Consider the following 21,746-nt stretch of genomic DNA (forward strand, 5'->3'; position numbering starts at 1 on the left):
ATGCTATTGCCCTAATATTTAAGTTGATTTTATTGTTTAAGGTTACAACGTGTCATTTTATTTTTAAGCGTTATAATTGCGCGATCTATTATCGCGATAACCATTATTTTATGCAATATTATTGTTGTTGGCTGCGTGGATTCACATGCACTATGCTCCAATAGCATCCTAACGTCTTTGAGTTGGGAGTGAAAAAAAAAGTGCAGCCAAGCATGCACGAGTGGGAGGTTCCACTCGCCTCAATCACGATGAGAGACTTGAACAGCGACACGAACACAAGCAAGTAAGCAACCTCCTGCATGATTCGGTGCCGGGACATCTCCACTCTGCTGTCTTTGGACCTCGTTGTCTGCTGTCTTCTCCTTGGACCAACTCTGATTGGACCCTCAAATCCGCTCCGACGCACTCGGCTCTCGAACAACACGTATAAGCGGTTCTGATTTTTGCAGGTGACAGCGAGCGCTCCTACTTTGTCCTTTTATTTTATGACCGATCCACACATGACCGAAGTGGATTGTTTATGTGTCGCTCAAAGTGGTAGCTGTGGCTGCTCAACAGGTTCCGAACGCGGCCGCGTTGTGAGTCGGCTTGTCGGCTGATTCTCTGATCTGACTGCGCCCGTGCGTGTGTGTGTGTGTGTGTGTGTTACGGATCTTATTGCAACAGGTCCTGTGTCACTGGAACCGCTTCCCGTGAGGGAACAATCCGAGACGTGCATCATGTTGGACGGCATAAAAATAGAAGAGCATCCGCTGCGATCAGGACAAACGCTCGGTGTCATGATAGGTGAGTGACTCGTAAAAATAATAATACAAATAAAAAATAAATAGCAACGCTTGTACAAGTGAACTTAAGCTAGTTGTGTTCGTTTGCGTTAATTGTCAGGCGCATCCTAACATTTAATTGGATGGGTGTGTGAATCTGTATATGGGCCTTGAATTTAATTAGACTTAACATGTGTTTTCATACACACCCACGAGACTTTAACTTGTGTTCCCAGGGACAGACTGTCACCACCAGGCCGTGTGTGAAGGATGCCACCGTCCCATCTCTGACCGCTTCTTGATGAGGGTCAACGAGTCGTCGTGGCACGAGGAGTGTTTGCAGTGCACAGTGTGTCAACAGCCTCTCATCACCAGCTGCTACTTCAGAGAAAGGAAACTTTACTGCAAGCACGACTACCAACAGTAAGAACTGCTTTTTCGCTGAAATGTGTCCTCTTTTTCTTCGCGTGTGAGCGCGTTTTGGGGGGCATGCTAGCTGATGATATGGCCTGCTCGCAGGCCGGCTTATGTTGGAGGTCTCATTCGGGAATTGTGCTAAAACATGTTTGATATTTTAATTTTAATTAAAACAATTATTTAACTAAAACAAAGGGAATTTATGGTGCGCAGTTTTAGAAATGTACAAAACCTGTGCAATTGGTAATCTGAAATTGGAATGGATTTCAGATATTTAAATATTTATTATTATTATTATTATTATTATTATTATTATTATTATTATTATTATTATTATTATTATTATTATTATTACATTTAACAAAAAGGGACGATCCAAAAGCCTATCGGCCTACAATGCTGGAATCGTCTCTTTTCTTTCCGTTAACTTTGTGCTATTAAAAAAATGTGTCTGGAAAGCCATCTACGTTTTTCTTTTCTCCTAAATCTGTACAGACATTTACGTTTGCATATTCGTCTTTTGCATGTTTAAAAAAATAATAATACTTTGAATCATATTTTTTCATCCGTTTCAACACGCGGCCGACCAAAGATGGACGTGTGTCATTTCATAGTTTATACAGAGCCAATTGTGAATTGTCATTGCGCTAACACGATTTTCTTGATTAAATGGAATCATTAGAATTCCAGCGTTGTGCATGTGCAACACTCCCTCACACAGAGAGCACGTGTCATAATTAGACAGCGTAGTTTGCACGACTTGTTCAATACTGTCGGACTATGAGGTCCCCATTCAAAAAAAGGGACATTTTGCTTTTTAGGTACAATAATGATTTGATAATTTCTTAAGACTGCAAACCAACTCTATAGCTTTATTAAAATCAAATAATGAAATTGAGAGCTTTTATATACATTTGATAGTCTCTGTTATAAATTATTGTTTTTACATTCCCTATATTATCACATAACATTGAGGCAATATTGTGGTTTAGCAACAGATTTAACAATGCTTTTTTGGGGGGTGGCCTTGAGGACCCGGGGGTGCTCAATGTTTCTCATTGCATGGGCGCTTTTCACGCTTGTCATCAAATGTTCAGCTTTTTGTCTGCGTCCTTTTGAATAATTCACCTTCCATTACTGAGACATGTATAGGTGGCTCTCTGCGAGACACCTTGCTAGCAACAAAGAGTTACATCCATGGCTGTGTGCGTGTGTGTGTGCCATTCACGCAGCTTTGTGGCAGTGTAGTTGCAGGATAACAATGGGGGTAAAAATCATAGCAGTAACTATGGGATACCGGAGTCATGGCGTCAAGGCTCAGAGGTGGTGGAAGCTGAGAGGGAGAAAGAGAGAGAGAGAGAGAGAGACAATGATCTCTTCCTCAGACTTCCTTTTTTTTTTAGGCCTGTTTGTAGTTGTGTAGTGTGTTTGTAAAGAAATAAGAGCAAATTATACACGAGTGTGTTGGATCTTTCCACTTCATGATAACAACTCCCTTTGTCCTTGCTACCTTTGCCGTTTGGAATGGCGTCAGCTTGTGTGGCACATCAAATCAGAGTCGAGCAGAGCTGAACAACAACAACCCGCTGGGCGCCGTCCTGCTCTCACACGCTGTTATTCAACACATCTTTTAATTCTTCACACTCTTTTCAAGCCGCTGCTCCTTCATGTTTATGGTCAAAGCTAAGCGGAGGGTCCCTCCGTCATACACTCACACGTGTGGATAGACAGTGTTCCCCTTTTCCTGTTTATTCCACTTGCAGTGATGGGATATTTAAGGATGTAATTGGCACCTTTTTGACTTTTATGACATCCATTTAAGATGCATTTGTCAGCCCACAAACTGCTCGGGGCTGCGAAGAGAGCTCCTAGCATTCTAGGTTCTCCTGCCTAATTACATTCCTACAGCAACTGATTCATGCTCCGTAATCAGCTCTCACCAGCTATAATAAATCAAGGAATTGGCAAGCAGTCTTTTTTCACACCTTTGGTACCGGTTTAAGTGCAGACAGGGGAAAACAATTGTGTACCGTGTTATTAAAACTCCCACCAATACGGTTCAACCTGTCTTGCTCCATATAGTGCAATTATATAGTAACAAGATTGGATTTTATTATCCTTTTATCCCATGTTTTTTTTTTTTTTTAACACCTTGCCGCTGACCCGTGTTTGTTTATTGTTGCCGTCTTGACCTAAATTTAAGGAAATAGAAATTTATGTGAAGGTGAAATATCTTTGACGGCTTTTATTTTCATCAAAATTGCCAAATGGAAATGTCATGTGCTTCACAGAAATCGGGGCCTTTTTTAAACGCATATCATTTTTGGGTGACCATGTTCAGAGCCTTCGGGGTGGATGGTAGTCAGCGCCGTCGAGAGAAACGAGCTTAAATGAGGCAGGCGCTGGAATTACACCACCCTCAGAGAGTTTGTGTTTTCACCCTGGTGCTCGCAGGTCAATCAGGCGTCATTAGAAAGAAGATCTTTTCCCGAGAGGGACCTTCCCTCTAAGCAAGCATCCATGAAGTGAGGCCATCAGTGGGCCGAGATGTCGGGCAACACCCTTCTAATAGACTGCCTTGTTAGAAAGTGCCATGGGCTACATCCACAAATGTAACCCTCACCAAATAACTTACAAAAAGCACCTGTGGATGCACAATAATGTTTTACCATCAAGCTGTGTGTTCAAATATTTTATTCACTGTGGTGACCCCTATGCCGAAAATCGCAACAACAACAGCATTTTCTGAATACACCATTATATTTTTTTATGCACACCTTGTAAGACAAATTTCATATCAGGTCACGATAGTATGAGGAGTAGATCAAAACAGAAGTGATGAAGCCATAAAAGTGGAGCTCCCCCAATCGGTCTCACCTCCCATGCATGCTGGACGATCCCCAAGTGTGCTGAGAGCTGCCTTTTTAGAACTGTTTGGAGTACCCTCCTGTGAACTTGTTGTTTTTTAATTAGCTGAGCTTGTGACGCTGCAGCAGTGTGCCGGATAGATGCTGACGGCTGGCTTTCTCTGTGAGCTGCCCCACTCTGTGTGTGTGTGTGTGTGTGTGTCTTTTTTACTCAGTCCAGGACACTCCCGTGCGGCCTATGTACATGCTCTTGCCCATAGACCAAAAACAAAAGATATAAAAATAAAAAAACCTGGATGCACTTTGTGTTGTCTACCCAGCGGGCTAGTTTTATAGTTAATTAAAGCGTGTCCTCCGTTCGACTACAGAAACAACCAAGCATTTTTCTACCGTCATCTTTGTTTGTTCCTTTGAGGAAGACCTTTTTTTCTATTTGAGTTTTCAAAATGTACCCTAAAAAGGATAAAAAGGTGTCTTTAACCACAGTTACTAGGTAAATAAAAATGAGAGCGCTCTAATGTTAGAAACGCTAAGCTGCATAATATTGCTTCAGCTTGCTGGGATTTTTTGTGCTCGGAGAGCAGCTAGCTGCAACTGACCCTGTTCCTCTGTAAGGAAGTATTGGGTTCTATGTCAACATGGCCTGGCCTGTCCAAGCAGTACACTCGGATGCGTCTTCTGTCATCTCACTATAACTGCTCCTTTTATGCAACAAATTTAGGCCTATTTGCTACCGGTGGTATTATGTGCAATGTTACATCTTAAACAATTTTGTGATCTACTCACTTAAAACCGTTGGGTCAAAAATATAAAACAAAACAAAACAAATAAAGGACGACCTGCAATTTGACCAAACTTCGGGTTGTTTTGTATAAAAAAAAATCCGGTTGTTTTGTACAAAAAAATTGGGTCAAAGTGACCCAACAATAAATAACACAAAAATAACCTTCTTCTTTTTTTGGTAAAAAAAAAAGGGGGAGGGGGTCCTTCTTAGGTCAAATTGACCCAATTTGTGGCTGTTTTGTACATAAATTTGGGTTGTTTAAAAAACATAACAAAACAGAATGTTGGGTCAAACTAACCAAATTTGGGTAAAAAACAAACAAACAAACAAACCCAATTTTGGTCAAAAATTGGACCAGCCTGCTAATTTGGTCAAATTGACCCAACTTTGTGTACCAATTTTTTTGGGAGCTTTTATAAAAACAATTAAGTCAAACTAACCCACATAATGGGTCAGTCCAATTTTCGACCAAAATGTGGTTATTTTTGAAGCAGCGTTTTTAAGAGTGAAAAAACTGTTTTGTCAAAAATAACCCAACCTCATTTTTTGGGTTGCTTTATACAAAACCAAATTTTGGGACAGTTTTGTGCTGAATAACCCAGAAAGCTGGGTGACATTGACCTAAGTTGCACGGTCGGTCCTTTTTTATTCAAATTAGGTTATTTTTTAACCCAACTGTTTTGGGAGTGAGCGATAAAAAAATTAATATCCTCATGTTTAACACACCCTTAAATCTGCTGATTCAAAAATAACCCAATTTTGGTCAAAAATTGGACCGACCAGCTACTTCGCTAAAATTTACCCAACTTGTGTTTTTTGTATAAAAAACTGATTTTTGTGGTGTTATATATTTATAATTTGTACAAAACAACCCAGAAAGTTGGGTCAAATTGACCAAAGTTGCTGGTCAGTCTAATTTTTGACCAATATTGGGTTATTTTTGACCCAGCATTTTAAGAGTGTACATTATACATTATTTGCTCTGTGGAAGCAATAAGGTGACAACAGACTTAAAAAAAATGACAAGTATTTATATTATTAAATTAAATGTTTTTCAAAATGTTTATTTCTATTGTGGCATTTCCAATATATGATGAGGTGTTTTTCAATGGACACAAATACAAATATATATACAATATGTGTGTGTGTTTTATGGAAGACAAAGCATTTTGCAGGATGCTTTGTGAAGCCACAGAGGCTCAGCCATGGTAATGCCATCACCACTTTAGAGGCCAGACTAGTGGCGAAGGATGTGGAAAAGAGGGCCGTGTGGCTTTGTGTGTTTGTGTGATGGGTGGGTAGGTGCAGTGGTACAGGGGAGGAGAAGGATCTGCAGAGGGACCTGCCTGGTGTGCTCACATTACACTGCATGATAGCGGAGGGCTGCAGAGGAACTCAAGCATGCAATTTGTTGGTAGCCACAATTTAACCTCATCTACTAAAGCCGGCTGTTAGGCAGCCAGTGGGACATGTCAGTCAATCGGGGAAGCTAATCAGTGACACTGGAGAGCGAAAGTCCTCGACTTGGCAACAGTCGTTTTCATTACTGGCTCCGAGTCCTCAGGCCTTCAGGTTTATTTTCACAGCATGACAACTTTTCATAACAAAAGCGAAAGCAACCACAAACCATTAAAGCAATTTACAAATTAGATTTTGTGGAAATGTGTGAAATACTGCTTCTGCATCTCTCTGAGCAAATGTTTTCACTTATAATTTGCCATATTATGCATTTAAATACAGAGAATTGAGATGATAGAATGTGACTAGATCTTTGCTGCGCTTGTTATGGGTGTGCTGGTGCAAATTTTTGCCACATTTGCTATACCATTTCACATCCGTTTGTCTCATTCTGCTCACGTCTGAGGCATATTTGTTTGGAAAAAGCCCCCACGTGTTTCTTCAGGCAGCCCGGTGAAACGTACCTGAGAAATGGAGACTCGGCCTCTGCTGCTGGTTAACGGTGTCACTGCTGGCCCCAGCCGAGTATATGTGATCCCAGCCTGGAATGTTTTTCCAACACGTAGGCTTTTCACAGATACACTCGAGAGGACTGGCATCACAGTGGCAAGTGCTGCATTCAGACTCTTGTGTGCTCAAGGCTTACTCTCACACTCATGTCACACATTCTAGCTCGACATGGCAATGGGCAGAGCGGTATGTTTGCCAACGTGCACCCCACATTTGGTGGGGGGGGGGGGCAAATGTGCGTGCACTAACCCGCCATCCTCCTTCTTTGTCTGTTATCTACGCTCCTTCCACCGGCCCTGATTTTAACTCTAGATTTTAGATCATTCTAGATATTTGTACAGATACGACAAAACACATTTCTTTGTCTTTCCTTACAACTTTTAATCTTCATCAAAGGAGATTAGCCCCCCCAAACCGGTATTCCAGCTCCGAAGTGACTGACGGTGATCTGCACTTTTATCATTAAGTGTGACACTAAGCTGGTCGGAGCTTTGTCTTGAAAAGAGGGTCTGACGGAAACGGGGGCTCCTAATCCTTTTATTTGTGTCAGACCCAAAAAAGAGGGCAGAATGGGGCCGGGCCACAGAATGCCACAGCCCTTAGTCCCCCCCGAGACCTGGCTTCCACAGCCAAGTGAGCATGAGACGCGTCTTATGTGGTCTATGCACCCGAGCGGATACGTACACGCCAACATGTGATGATGAAATATCGGCAAGAAGGTGTTGTCTTTGTCTTTGTGTTTGCATCCAATCCCACTGGTATAATTTCTACACACCATAGATGATATGCTCATCTCTGACTTGCAAAACCACGCATCTCAGTCAAGGATGAGATTAATAAAGTTTGCCGGTTCGCTGGTCAAGGTCCAGCGCTGGCTTTTGTCTTCAGCTCACATCGGGTTGTGGGGCATCAGCTCCTTTGTGTGCGCACCCTTGTGGTAATCCATCTCCCGCGGGAGTCCCCCGGGGCAATTTATTTACTCATTCAACTGTTTGGAAGTCTGTTAGACTGCAGATCAGATGCAGTGAGACCAATGTGATTACTTTAAACAGCACTGCAGATTCCTGCCCAGCATCTCCTACTCAACCAGAGCTCTGCAGGACGGCGGAACGCTTCACGCTGAATCATCTTTCCACACTCTAGGATTCGATGTATTTCTATAAGTCTTACAGTCAGATTTTTTTTTTTATTGAGGAGCTCACAGAAGCACACATTCGTTAAGTTTGCATTTGTTTGAGATCCTTTCTCAGTAGATCATCTTATCTGCCTGGTGTGACAGTGTAAAAACTAACATCTATGTTTTCTTGCCAACAATGAGATGGATTTGGTTATCCATCCATCAACATAAACCCAGAGCATGTATTTGGGGCTAAACCCCATGTTAAACCGTTGCAGGCTGTCACACTCACTGAATTTACTCTCTGTCTGTCCGCCTGGTGTGGCTTGGGAATATGGCTGCAATCTGCTGCCAGGATGGCATCTACAGTGACAGCTCTGAAAATACGCTGCTTAGCATCCGCCTACTGACTGTTGATGGCTTTCTTGGCAAGAAAAGTAACCCAGTAAGAAAAGAGTTCAGATTGGGTTTCTTTGAGTCTGACTCTCTGACCAGCCCCCCCACTGCAAACCAGCATGATTTGTGCATAAGGTCCCGTGACCCATGGAAGCTTCAAAAAGCAGCCAGGGGAAATATTTGGATGATCCTGAAGGGGGAGTGAAGAAGTGGGAGGGAGGCTAAGATGTTGGGGACTTGGTAGGAGCTGATGTAAGCCAAGGCAGATGTGAAGAGTCCGCATTAAAGCCTTGGTGATGGGGGAGTTGGGAGTAGGGTGTCGAGAAGATGAGTGTCCCTCCTCCAGCCTCAACCAGGCAACTAGCATCTAAAGACCCAACATAACAGGCAGTTGAAATCAGAAAGGGAATTTCATCCTAATGTACCAATGATACTGATCTTCTACGCCCTGCTCCCCTGCTGTACACACCTAGTTCCTCCTCCGGCTCCGTTACCTTTCTTCTTCTGCTAGCAGCATATTAATGTTTCTCTGAAAGCTGCTTCAAATACATCTTATGGGGAATTCCATGACTCCTGCAAACTGATCCTGTGCCTCTTAGAGGCTGATGGATTAAAGGGATAAAACCTGAAGAGTTTTCAGTGTTTTTTGAGCACATGTGATCTTTTACAGCTCGCTTTGCCAACATGTAGCCTATGGCTGTGAGAATTGAAAGCGCTATGAAGTCAGAGAATATACATTTTATCAAGTACCGTGGAGCTTTTTGTTTAAAACTTAATGCATCGGCTCTCATGGGCTGATTCACAATTTATTTTCTTGTTTATCCCAAATGGGGTTGAGGAGAACTAAACTTGGAGCGATTAATAGATTATTAGCACCTTTGTCTTTACACTTTTGGCCATCTAATGTGTAATTCTGTTTGTTAGTATAAGAATAGCTCCATAAGTCTGCCCGCACAGGGGCAGTTCAATTGCTCAACAGAAATAGCTGCAGTTGGCTCACAGTTGAAGAAAACTCTACCACAACACAAAAAGAACAAAATATGCCATCGCATGGAGCCCCCAATCAGTCTTTGGCCTCAATAGATGTCACTACCTCCTCCTGAGAGTAGGTGGGCTGAGTAAGCACACTTGCCCCCTGAGTATCTGTCTGCCTCACGTTAGCCCTGCAGGCCCAAGCGCGCGGGGGTGCGCCATCCCAACCCGGGCCGGAGCTGTTCCGTGAAACCGGAGCTCCAAAGTTGTGTTGTGATCCCAGCTGGAGAGACATCTCTGACTCTGCATGGAGCCCTCTCGCAGCGTGCAGCAGAGGTCACCAGTGGCCTCTCAACCTCCATCGCGCCATAGTGCTTCTGCACGGCACACACTTAGACGACATTATTTATTGGCTTGCAGTCACTTCTAAGGATATGCTTTGCAACAAATACCAGAGGGCTGAAGTTTTGATGAGGTCATGTTTATCGACTCATCTGGCTCGAGAGGTTCAGCGACCCAAAATGTTCACGTTTTTTTAGATGAATGTTTTGTGTGAATTTTAATGTCAGTAATGACATAGTGCCAGTGAGACAGGAGTGGGGCGACCATCTGTTATGACTGTGTTCAACAGTTTCCCCCTCAAACTTGAATCTGCTCAATAACCGTGAAATATGGTTACAGGAAAAATGCCACTTAAAGAGGCTTTGCACTGAATGCGTCTTTGCAGTTTCTTAATACATTGTGTTTATCTCTGCATTTGATCGTGTGTTTTGCATTCCTGTGTGAAATGGCTCGCGTGTGTGTAACCAAATGACTGCGTGAGGAGCGCTGCCGCTTGCGTGTTTGTGAAGTGGGTCTGTCACTTGGCCAAGGATTGGACATGCTGTTGGCAGGCGACATAGTCTGTGGATTCTCCTCCTGGTCATGTTGCTTCGGAGGCGGTAAGCGGTGCGTGCCACCAAACCGCCATCCTGTACCCCACCCCCTGTTCCCCCCTCAAACTTCTTGTCTCTATCATCAGCCAAACGGCCCTCTCCCTGCTCTCCTTGCTCTCCTTTCCTGGGCCCCAGCGCCTGGGCTGTGTCCTATGGATGAGTGCTATATCCTGGCTGTCAGCACCGGGGTTTGCTTGGGATTGGACCCGAGTGGAAGTGCCGTATCGGGCTCTGTCTGTCAGCTCCCCATTCCACTTCCTCATAGACCGCTGCAGTCAGTGGTACAAACATTCGCTCAGTCCTGGAGCTGTGACTGAATCGCATCTCAAGATTGACACTGTAAGGATCGCCCTTTTCATATAGCCTTGCCAATGAAAAGTGGCTGTTTAAAGCCATTCAGAGCACGGGTGTTGTGTTTTTAAACAGACTGCAGTCTTTGACAGACCATTTACTATTTTACCACGTATTTTAATTAGGCCTTCTGAACAATGGCCACATTTTTGCTTATATGCCATTACAGCTCCTTACATCTCTCACATCAACAATCTCATGCCTATTCATCAAACTGATTCATATTTGCAAAATGCCATTTGACGTTTGTCATAAATCTTAGAGAACGCAGTGTATATTTTTAGCCGGCACGGAGCCATACCTTTGCTATGATACACACAGGTACATACTGACTCATACACATCTGCACTGCACATGGCAACAGAAGGGCCTTTACATGTCAGAGGATTTGAAGCTATAATCAGATTAATTGGTCCATCTTTCCCTGCAAACATCACATGAAGGTGACCTGGTAGCTTTCAGTTGCATACTGCTTACACTAACCAAAAGCCGCAGATGCAGGAGCCAGGTCAAAAGTGTCAGTGCGCGGTACATAGAGCAGTGGCACGGAGGACATAAAGTTGATACATATATTACATGAAGCAGCACCATAGATGCAGGAGTCTGAAGCTACGCATTTAAGTTACAGTTTCTTTTACCTACATTTGGTGCATACCAGATTGTTTAGTCCTGCTTCCATATTATTGTTCTCCCAGATGCGTGCAGGATCAGTGGTCCACAACGGAGCTTTTTCCGACTACTATATGTCCTAGAGCAGTGATTCATCTCAACTGCGGTCCACGAGTACCTCTATTCATCCAGGTGTTTTAAACGATCAGCCTGATAACAATCCTCAACTGGGTTGGCTGAAGGAGGCATGGAAAACAGGCTGGATAGGGGTACTCGAGGACCGGAGTTGAGAACCACTGTTAGAGGAACAATCTACATAAATGCTGCTATTCATCATTTTATTACGGGTTCCTGTGGGGTCTTAAAAAAAATCTCAAAATCATTGAGTTTTTGAATTTGGAAATAATACCTCAAAAAGTCAGTGAATTTTGATATGTCGGTCTTAAAGGATGCCAGCGAGATGCTAATGCAAGCGAAGCAACAGCAGCTAACACTTGCCAGCTAGCTGCTCGTGCTGCTGCCCCATCTCCATCCCAGCGCAGCTATGATCTCTAGTGGATCTCGAGCTAAGGAGATGACTATTCCTGATCTTTACTTATTTTATTTATTGTTGAGTTCTAATTTATATTGCTTATTTTCAAGCGAGTCTATAGCCAACTTTGCCTATCCCTAGTATGAGATATATAATATATAACAAATTTATGTGGAAAAATAATGCAACCCAACTTCAGTGTTAGTCAAAACTGATGTTGATTTTTCACACCTCCACTTAGCCTGTTGTCTGCGGTCAAGATTCACATTGGTCTCACATTTAGCCTACTCAATATACTGCAGTCAAGAAATAGAAAAACGGTCTTAAATAGATCTTAAAAATACTTAAATTTAACTTGAAGAAACCTGTACGAACAACTTTTCATGCATACTGTAAAAAGCAACGTTTTCAATATCTACGTGCAGACACCCAGATGACATTTCTTGGCCAGAAATGTGTGCTAGTGGTTGTTTGAGTTTTCTCTAGTGCTCTTTATTAATCTGATTAAAACATCAGTGGGATGTGGTTTACCAACTCAGAAAAATTCAGATGGTCTTAGGTAAGCTGCTGATCCCGAACAGACCAAACAGACCTTCACACGCTTTCATGGTTGTCCAAAAGTTTCTTTCCGCCTGCACTGCTTTATGCGGTAAAGCCAGCACTGCTGGCACATAAGACGAGCAAAATGAGCCATAAAAACATTTGAGCAAATTCTGCTTCACCCAGCTCTGCTTTTTTCACACATTCTGGCACTAATAGGCTCTGACACACCCTAAACAACCACCCTCACAAAAAGAGTATGGAGCCAGGCGCGGCGGTTTGGTGTCCAGGGGAAGCCTGTGGCTCTGGAGCCAGAGAAGGAGTCATGCCCCGCTGTCCCACAGAGATGACAGGAAGATAAGAAAGAGAGCTGGCCTCTCCACACAAAAACATCCCACTAGGAACTAACCTATCCTGGGGGTGAGCTCGAGGAGGGCTTCAGGACTCACGTCTAAATCCTTCCTCTCCGCACGAAAAAAAACATCCAAAGCTTGATGGAAGTGGCGATACTTTGAGTGAAGTTGACTTTGTCAGCCAGTAGCCAGCAGAATCTGCTGCATGATATCGCCAATATCCATATCAAGTTTGTACTTAAACAGCATGCCTCTGTGTATCACAAGTTTGGCTCTGCGTCGCGGCCTCCTTTAACAACAGCCACAGGAATAAAAGAGCAGAAAAACTTAACTACAATTGACAGATTCTTGGCTGACACAATGGCAGCAGTTACAACTTTGGAAAGTGCTTACAGTTTGCAATATTCGAGAGGGCGAAGTGAAAAGGTAGCCATTTCTTCAGGACGGTGTATAATGAGGGAACCGTGGGGAAGGAGAAACAGCGAGCGGTTTCTGGAAGCGGCACTATAACGCAGGGTTCAGCAGCATTAAAAGAGATTTACACCCCCAGCTCTAAAACAGTTTTCTTTTGCTCAATGGTTCCTCCTTTACAGATATTTCAAGGAAGTAATAAACTGTGCTGACAAGTGTTGGAGTGGCTTTGAACCATCCCTCATGGGCAGCAGAACTCCATCATTTCTGTCACAGTGTCGCCGCTATGCATCATTAGTTTTATAGAATTTTTCCTGATTCTCCTCGTTAACAGCCTTTGACCTTGCCTCCTTGTTAGGATCAGCTTGTTGTTGTTTATATGGAAGGAATGTTGCATAACTATCCGTAATACATACACCGAAATCTCACAGTGAGTGGTGTTTAAATTATTATATATTTTTTTTACTTTGGTTTAAGACGATAGGCTGTTTTTTTTACCCTGACAGTTAAGTTCTTTTTGAAGCTGTCTGCATGGTCCAGAAAGAGGCCCTGCACAGTGTAAGATGTCATTCTCCCACTGTGCTGACCAACATGCTGTGTGCCCATAACATTTAATGATATTTTGGCAAATGCTCATGGAAACTCTTACTTTGCCCAGCAATGTTACATTCTCTTCTTTCTAGGTCCTCTATTTGTTTTATTTACTAGAATCACCCATTTGTATTTGAAGTACACAGTAAATTATACCTGAAGTTTTTACTCTGATAGATCCGTTTTTTTTTGTTTTCTCTTTTTCTGGAGAGCTCAGTATTGTTCATTCGGTAATTTTACCGATTTGACATGTCATCATCATTGCTTTCTCTTTTTTATTGTTTTTATTATTTTTATTTTATATATATATATTTTAAATAATTTTTTATTTTTTTATGTGGGTGTGTATGTGTGTGTGTATGTGCATGTGTGTGTGTGTGTGCGTGTGAGATCTGTTTTACTTTGCAAAGCCAAATTCCAATAGCATATTAGTTGGGCGTTTTGATATATATATATATATATATATTTTTTTTTTAATCCGAAGAATAAATCAGTAATAAAATGCCTGTAAAACTGAGTCTGCTTATGTTCGTTTTGTTCAACAGTTGTATCTATAAAGAAAAACAGCGAGATGCGCTTCGTGCATTTTTAGTTTGTAAAGATGGTTGTGCTTTTTTTTTTTTTTTATGTGCGACACGACACTTTTTCATGCATTGCTGTGATTATGCAAAACAAAAGTTTGGTAGGTGTGCACTACTCTAAAAACAGTTAGGCCAAAAGTAATACATTTATGGATCAAAAATGGACTGATCCACTTTTTGGGTCAATTTGACCCAACTTTCTGGGTTGTTTTTTACAAAATAACCCCATTTTTTGACCCAAGTAAAGGATCTGACCAATATTTATGAGTTGTTTTACACTAAAAGACCAACTTCTTGACTCAAAGCTGAGTCAAATTGACCCAAACAGAGGATCGGTCCATTTTTGACCCAATGAGTGCAAGTTGCCACATCGCCCAATCAGCTCAAAGTCTTATACTGTATGTCCCGCCTTTCCCAAGCAGATCATTTTGGAGCAGTTCCAGATTGATAATGTGGAGAACTCACTTCACATGATCAATCCGGGTCTTGTCAGTTTGCCTTTGTCTGGATTCACAATGAAATTCAATAGGTTGTTGTTGTGATTTTTCAAATGGACAAACAAAAGGAGCTTTGCTAAAAAAAATGTGTTACAGCCCAAGGAATTGTATCTAATAAAGCATCAAAGAGACTTGCATGAATTAAATATCCCGACCGATCCAGAACAAAATAGCACTGCAATGCGTCTCACGCTGGGAGCCTGTTATCCTCCCTGCCTTTGCTGGTAACTGGCAAGTTCATCTGTTGCTAAACATCCACGCACATGCCTGGCATCAAGCTTTGCAGTGATTAAAATGTCTGGAGAGGGTACGTGTTTACGGTGAACACACTTAAGGTTAGCAGGATCAAAGCTGTGTGGAAAGGAGGTAAAGCAAATAGAGCGGCAATTATAAACAAAGCAGCCAGTTGGTAAAACGCAGATGTACAGTATGACGTGTAGAATGATCGGGAGAAGTCGGCATCTTCCCTGCTGTTCTTTTATGTCATGCAAAAAGCAACCCACACAAGTGCACAAACAGGTCACCGATTACGATATTCGCCATTGGAATATATATATTGTTTCATTACATAATGAGTAGAATAACTTTTTTTTTTTGGGTCCCTTAACTCTTACAACAACAAAAATATGAATATGAATACTTTGTCCTCAATTATTTATTTATTTTATTTACGTGATTTATGCGTAATTCCCTTTAATATTAAATAACATGCATTCTACTTCTTTATTTTGTTTTCCACGAAGTGATGACTTATAAAATAAATAAATCCCAGAGGCGGCTTTCTCACATGTCAAAACATGGCATCTTTGACAGAGTTGCATTTGAAATATATGATTGACAGATAGAGAGTTCGACTGAAATGGAAGCCGGTTTGAACACTAATAATGCATTCTCAGCATGAATAAACCTTATGATCTTATATGTATATACTTAGAGACATTTCATCTTGATGGGCATATGAGAGGATGGGGAAGGATGTAATTCACCTTCTGTCAGCCATTCATGTTCTTTAATTATTACCCATATACCTACTGAACAGCATTTAATGTTTCATTAGAAATAATAGTCATTTACAGTGTACAAGTACAAGTTTACTGATGAGTATTTTCTAAATTTGACCCCTCAAAAATCGCAATAATCAAGTTATAGATTATTATCGGGATTAATCGGTATCAAATCGAATCGTGACCTATGAATCGTGATCCGAATCGAATCGCCAGGTACTAGGCAATTCACACCCCTATTAATTATTATTATTAAGTTTAATTGGCAAATCTCTGGCCAATTATTATTTTGACCAATTAGGGTCGGCCCCAACCAATAAGTAGTTTAATAGTTGATTCATCTTTTTTTTTTTGAGTCTTTGATGAAGAAACCTCAAGAAAAAGCTTTTAGATTTTGATCCCTTTATTCAAAAACACGACATTATTTCAAATTGACAAGGTAAACCCAAACTTGGATCGACTATGATTCAGTTACTGGTTTGGTTCCTAACGTGTCAGAAAACGAGCAAAAATGTTGATCATTGTTCTCCGAAATATTGTTTTGCAAATGTCTTATTTTGTGTAAACACAAAGATAATCCGTCTGCTTTCATGGAGGACTGCAGACATCTGAGAATATTTACTGTTTAGAGGCCGAGGCTGAAATTCCGACGATTTCGGCACATTGAAGTGTGTGTGTGACTGCTGGAGTGGGCGTGGTGTACCACCCGGGTCTGCGATTCCCATCATGTTCAGCCATTTGCTAGCGGCTACAGCTTTAAGTAGGAATTATTGCCGTTGAGATAAGTTTGGAGATAAGCTGGTTCTTTCCTGCAAGATGGATGAGGTGTCTGGACAGTGTGACAGATGCACCTGACCTGGAAACGAATGGTGTGAAGGTACAAGTGCAGCACAGGGATCTCCTTTTTCATCTGTTGGTTGCAAGTCGGAATGTCCCAGATTTGGAGAGAAATATCAGGAGATGTTCAACCTTGAACTCAAAAGAGGAAAACAAATCCTAAATCTGTAGTAGTACATTTTGAAGTTTTTTTTTCTCCCCCCTTTAAGGTGTGTGGGAGAAGCATTCCTTCAGCTCACAATCACTAAGCTCGAGGGCCTATCCCCGCCTTTGTTCTTTGGCGTCTCTCCCCTCGTTGCCTTCTTCACACCAGGTGAACTTTCAGCCCCTCGCAGCTTTTATTTACGACACATTCCCTCACATGTAAAGATGATGAAGCTGACATGTTACAGGCACTCACTGGTATCGCACGTTGAAAAGAATGCCATGTTTAACCCCCAAACAAATGTGATGACACTTGACTTGCTAAAATAGTTTGCCCCATGGATAAGAGCCAAGAGACATACAGTAATTATGATGATAGCACACTTGAACATCGCTTTGTAGTTAACCTTATAGACGGCACTAGCACTCATTGCAACTTGTCACTTGACTTAAATACACGAGCAATATAGTTGCTAGAATGCGCCCACATATGTTCTTGTGATTTACACCATTCAAATTTCAACTTGCTTAAAAAAATCCCGCCTCCCAGGGTATATATCGTCTGATTGCTCATTACTTACAGTATTCGTACAAGTTATCGTTAAATATCAAATTTTCCCTATTCATTTTAAATGGGACTGACATTGAACATCTCACTTTCCACGCCCACTTCCATACATACAGCTCTTCATCATTGTCAAGTGTATGATACTGCTCGTTGGCGCAGTTGGTAACGTTTATTGTCCTTTAACCAGGAGGTTGCAGGTTCCAATCCCATCTCTGACTGTACATTGCAAATATATCCATGCTAAGTGATATACATGTATACCAACTGACTATCATATCAGGAAATGTATTATAATTTCACTGAAATAATTTTAAGCACATGCATTCAAATCTTAGCATTTAGCTAATAGCATTAGGCTTTCTAATTATTTTCTGCAGAAATTGCACTTTATCTAGTTATACATATTGTTGGACAGCATGCTGTTTTGGTTCTGTGGCTTTATTTACAAAATATGTTCCTTACCGAGTATTAGTGTTAATTAGTGTACTTAACTGCCTTGCTCAGTGATTAAAGCCAATATCGATTATTAGTAGTCAAGGACGCCGATAACCGATATTTGGAGGCGATATTCATTTTCACTAAAAGGAAAAATATTGGCATGAAAATTTGAAAAAAATACAAACTTCAGCTCTTAATTTTTTTTTTAAGCATATGTTAATAGAACAACTTTAAGGATTTGTAAAATATAGTTTTTTTTTGTTTTGTTAAAAAAAAAATCTTAGACAATAAACATAAAAATATAATAAAAGTTCTGGGATCTCCCAGGTGCAGTAGCATGTTTTCAAAAGTTAAATAAAAACTTAAAGAATTGTTTTCTACAGTAAATAAAGCATTTCAAAATATCTGAAGTATTACATTTTTCCTCATCTTAGTTATAATTTCAAACAAAAACAGAAGGTGCAGAGAGTTCCTAGGACCAGCAGCATCTCTGATAATGTAAAAAAAATAAAATTTAAATGAGTTCCCTGAAGTGAACCCTTTTTTTTCATGGATCTATTATCGGCCTTATGATTCTTCAAAATGGCCGATGCCGATATTCGTCAAAATGCTGAATATCGGTGTTGATAATCGGCCCGGTCTATCCCTAATTAAAACAAAATCTGTGTACTTTTAGCACTGACAACTATAATCAGCAACCTTTCCTCTAATGCAACAATATTGTGTGTGTTTTTGTCAAATCATATTCAGTCATAGTCACACAGCGAGCTAATGTTGAAAAAGGTCAGCCACTGTAATGATTGAAGGACACACTGGTGGTTTGACCCACCACGCAAGAGTTATAGGTAGCTGGTCAGCTTGTCAGTCAGGTTGGGCTGTTTTTTAATCATTTCATCTTGGCTGTGGGGCTCTCTGGAGACCCCGGCAACGTTTAGCAGTCTGCAGCACGGGACCCCGGGGCTCGTCTAAGCCATGCCTGTATCCGAGCTGCCATTATTAGCTCCGCTCTCAGGAGCCCGCCGCTCATCTCTCCCTTGAGAGGAAGGCTGAGAAATGAAGCGCAGTGGCTGGGCGCGGCAGCACTGAGCCAACAGCCCGACATGGAACAGTAATTACTCCATTGATATTCCGTGTGCAATAACACTGTCATCTCTCATTTGCATAAAGTCACTCGCCTCGGCACAACTGATGAATGCATTAGATCTTGTCCAAAGGCTACAAGAGTAGGTGGCATGTGTTTTTTTTCTTTCTTTTAAAGGGAGGGGCTAACCTCAGTGAGGTGTGACATTTGTTTCAACACACAGTCAAATGTTCAAATTAGCAACAATGAGGACTGCAAAACTGCTTTGCATAAACAGGCTTGACAGTTTTTGCAGAGAACAGGCAACAACTCTCACTTGGATCAGCGCCAAATTGAAGCCTTTATAATGAGTCATTTCCAGGAAACACTTGAATGGTGACAACACTTTGATGATGAAAAAAACCCCGCATATATGCAGCTTTATTTTGTATTCTACAGTATGTATCCAGTATCTTTACAATTTTCCTGAAGATTGGTTTTGCGTAATCCTGCTGACTAACGAACAAAAATAATGTGTCTTTGGTCTCGCAGGCCTTTTCAAAACCCAAAGATTGCCAAAATTCAGGTTTTTAAAAAGCGCAATAAGACCCCTTTGTTATCCATTTTGGTCATATAAACACGTATCGGGGTACAGTACTCCCTTTAAATTGAACTTTGGTTTGTGTTTGTGAGGCTGGGTTTAAAAAAAATCTAATAATCGATATTGAATCCATTTTTTCCTTTTTGAGCCTGATATCGATTCATAAATATCTCTTTTCCCATAAATTGATTTTTGATATGTTACTGTAATGAATTTAAAAGTATTTTCTTTCATTTATGAAAGACCTGACTTATTGCACCCTAAGACAATTCAGAATCTTTTTTAATTTAAATGGACAATTCTTGAATTAGAATTATACAAATATTTTCATCTCATCCTTGCTGAGGTCAATGTTTGTGTAGCACTTAACACGTTTTACTTTCATTAATAAACTAAATAATTTAAACTGCCTCCACAAAATTGTATTTTGAATTTAATGTTTGTGCAGTTTTCATCATTTCCTTGTTATTTAATTAACATCGAATTAAATTGAAGTGAATTGAACTGGAAAAAAATCCAAATTGAATCGAACGGAACTCTTGTGAATCAAAATCGAATCGAAGGAAATTAGAATCGATGCCCAGCCGTAGTTCTGCGAATGGAAACTTTGTACGTTGCCACTCGATAAACAAGCAAAACTTGAATACAGCGTTCCCTCGTTTTCCTCCGGGTTAGGATCCTAAAAATACCCGCACTAAATGACATCCGTGAAATGTATTCTAAATGTTCTAAGGCTCTAAAACCCCTCACCACACAGTTTATACACTTTTCTCATCCAGGCATTTACATTTTCTCACATTTCTCTCTCGTTTAAACATTCTCAATGTACACATCTTTTATAAAATAGGTACAATACTGTAAAATTAAAAAAATGCATGCAAAATTGCACACACAAAAAAATCCACGATAAAGCGAGGCCGTGAAAAGTGAACCGCGTTAAAGCGAGGGGACACTGAATTCTCTGCGGCGTTTTCACACAAAGGTAAACAAAAATGGTGAAACATGGCGACGCATGACACAACAAAAGCGAGGAGGAAAGCGACTACTGACATGATTATAATGTCTTTTATTGACCTTAAACGGGATTTGACGTCTAAGTTGCGCAATGACGTCGTCCATGCGTCACCATCTGCAAACGGGTAATATTGACTGCATGTAAACGCAGTGTATGTTGGTGTACGGTGTATGTGTGTGCTCTTCTGCCTGAGAGAAGAGTGTGTGTGAGTGGGGGGGGGGGGGGGGGATATCACTGGATGTCATAGGGCCCTGTCTCAGTCCTTGGTTAATGGCCATTGGTCATAGGCTGTCTCCCCTTTATTTCTTTTGCTCTCCTGCTCTATCCTTTCAGGTCTCCCACTGGTACAGCACCCTCAGGCACTGCATCATTTATTGCTGTCAGGAGCCACATAGGAGTGGGGGGTGGGGGGAGGGGGGGGGGGGGCGAGGGGGAAGAGCAAGAATACGTGTGAGGATAGTGTGTGTGTGTAGGGTAGACGGAGAAGATGTGCTGCGGGGGGAAGCCAATGGAGGCAATGGGGAGAGGCAGGCACGCTCGACTGTCAAATCTCAGCAGTTGAATATTTAATGGAGCCTGCAGTGTTTATTTAGTTAGCCTGTCGATTTTTACCACTCTGTCAATAGCGGCCCCCATGTAGCCTGCTGATGATCTTTAGTGTCTCTTCCCTCAGGAGCGGCAAGGCTCTAAATGCAATTATGGATTTTCCTGCACTGCAATGTGTTTGATATTTTTACTGATCTAATTTGCAATCTGGTAGTTTATTGTTTGGCATTTTAGTGGCGCTCAAGTGGCGAGGCAAATTTGATTTCCTCTCATAATTCTTTATAACTTCATTAATGCTGTTAGCACATTGGCACAGATCTTAAATAAAGCAAGAGAATCATCCCATGGATGGATGCTTCCCCCATTTTATGGTCGCCGTACAACATTATTTCACTGATTCTTCTTCTAATTAAAAATCATCCAAGAGGTGTATTGTCATTGTGAAATTGGCAATCGTAATCAGACATGAATTATTCTGTTTACAGAGACAAGCTTATTCAACCGTACGATCACAAATGCGTTCAGAGATATTAACAACAGAGGGGCACAAATAACACAGCGTGATTCGCCAGCGCTGTAGGATTTGCCGTCCTTTGACGGATGTGTTAGTTAGAGGGGCAGCATTAGCTGTAATGCTGTTAGCATGTAGCTGTGTGAGTGATGTGCTAGTTAGATGCCCAGCAGTCGAGCTAATGGTGTTAGCGTGTTGAGCCTACCGAGGGACGCAATCGGTTAGGCTGTGATGGATGAGTGTCGTGCTACACAGGCCTGCAAGCATCCTCATTCTCCAGCCTGTCAGCTCCTTAAGTGGACGTGCGCAATTAACACTGAAATCAGAGACTGCTTAA

At 41.4% G+C, this 21,746-nt stretch overlaps 1 protein-coding gene across 1 annotated transcript in view; it reads left to right on the forward strand.

Annotated features, from left to right (window-relative positions):
* Positions 1 to 276: 276 nt before the first annotated feature.
* Positions 277 to 21,746, forward strand: part of lmx1bb (LIM homeobox transcription factor 1, beta b) — a 59,369-nt gene continuing 37,899 nt past the window's right edge. Inside the window, exons 1-3 of the mRNA XM_086076217.1 lie at positions 277 to 449; positions 667 to 786; positions 1,001 to 1,187. Of these exons, the coding sequence (XP_085932343.1) occupies positions 720 to 786; positions 1,001 to 1,187 (254 nt within the window). The 5' untranslated portion in view covers positions 277 to 449; positions 667 to 719. The remainder of the gene's footprint in view (positions 450 to 666; positions 787 to 1,000; positions 1,188 to 21,746) is intronic.

Source organism: Leptonotus elevatus, chromosome 5 (genome assembly GCF_054856555.1).
Source record: "Leptonotus elevatus isolate MCC_2025b chromosome 5, RoL_Lele_1.0, whole genome shotgun sequence".
NCBI classification, from domain to species: domain Eukaryota; kingdom Metazoa; phylum Chordata; class Actinopteri; order Syngnathiformes; family Syngnathidae; genus Leptonotus; species Leptonotus elevatus.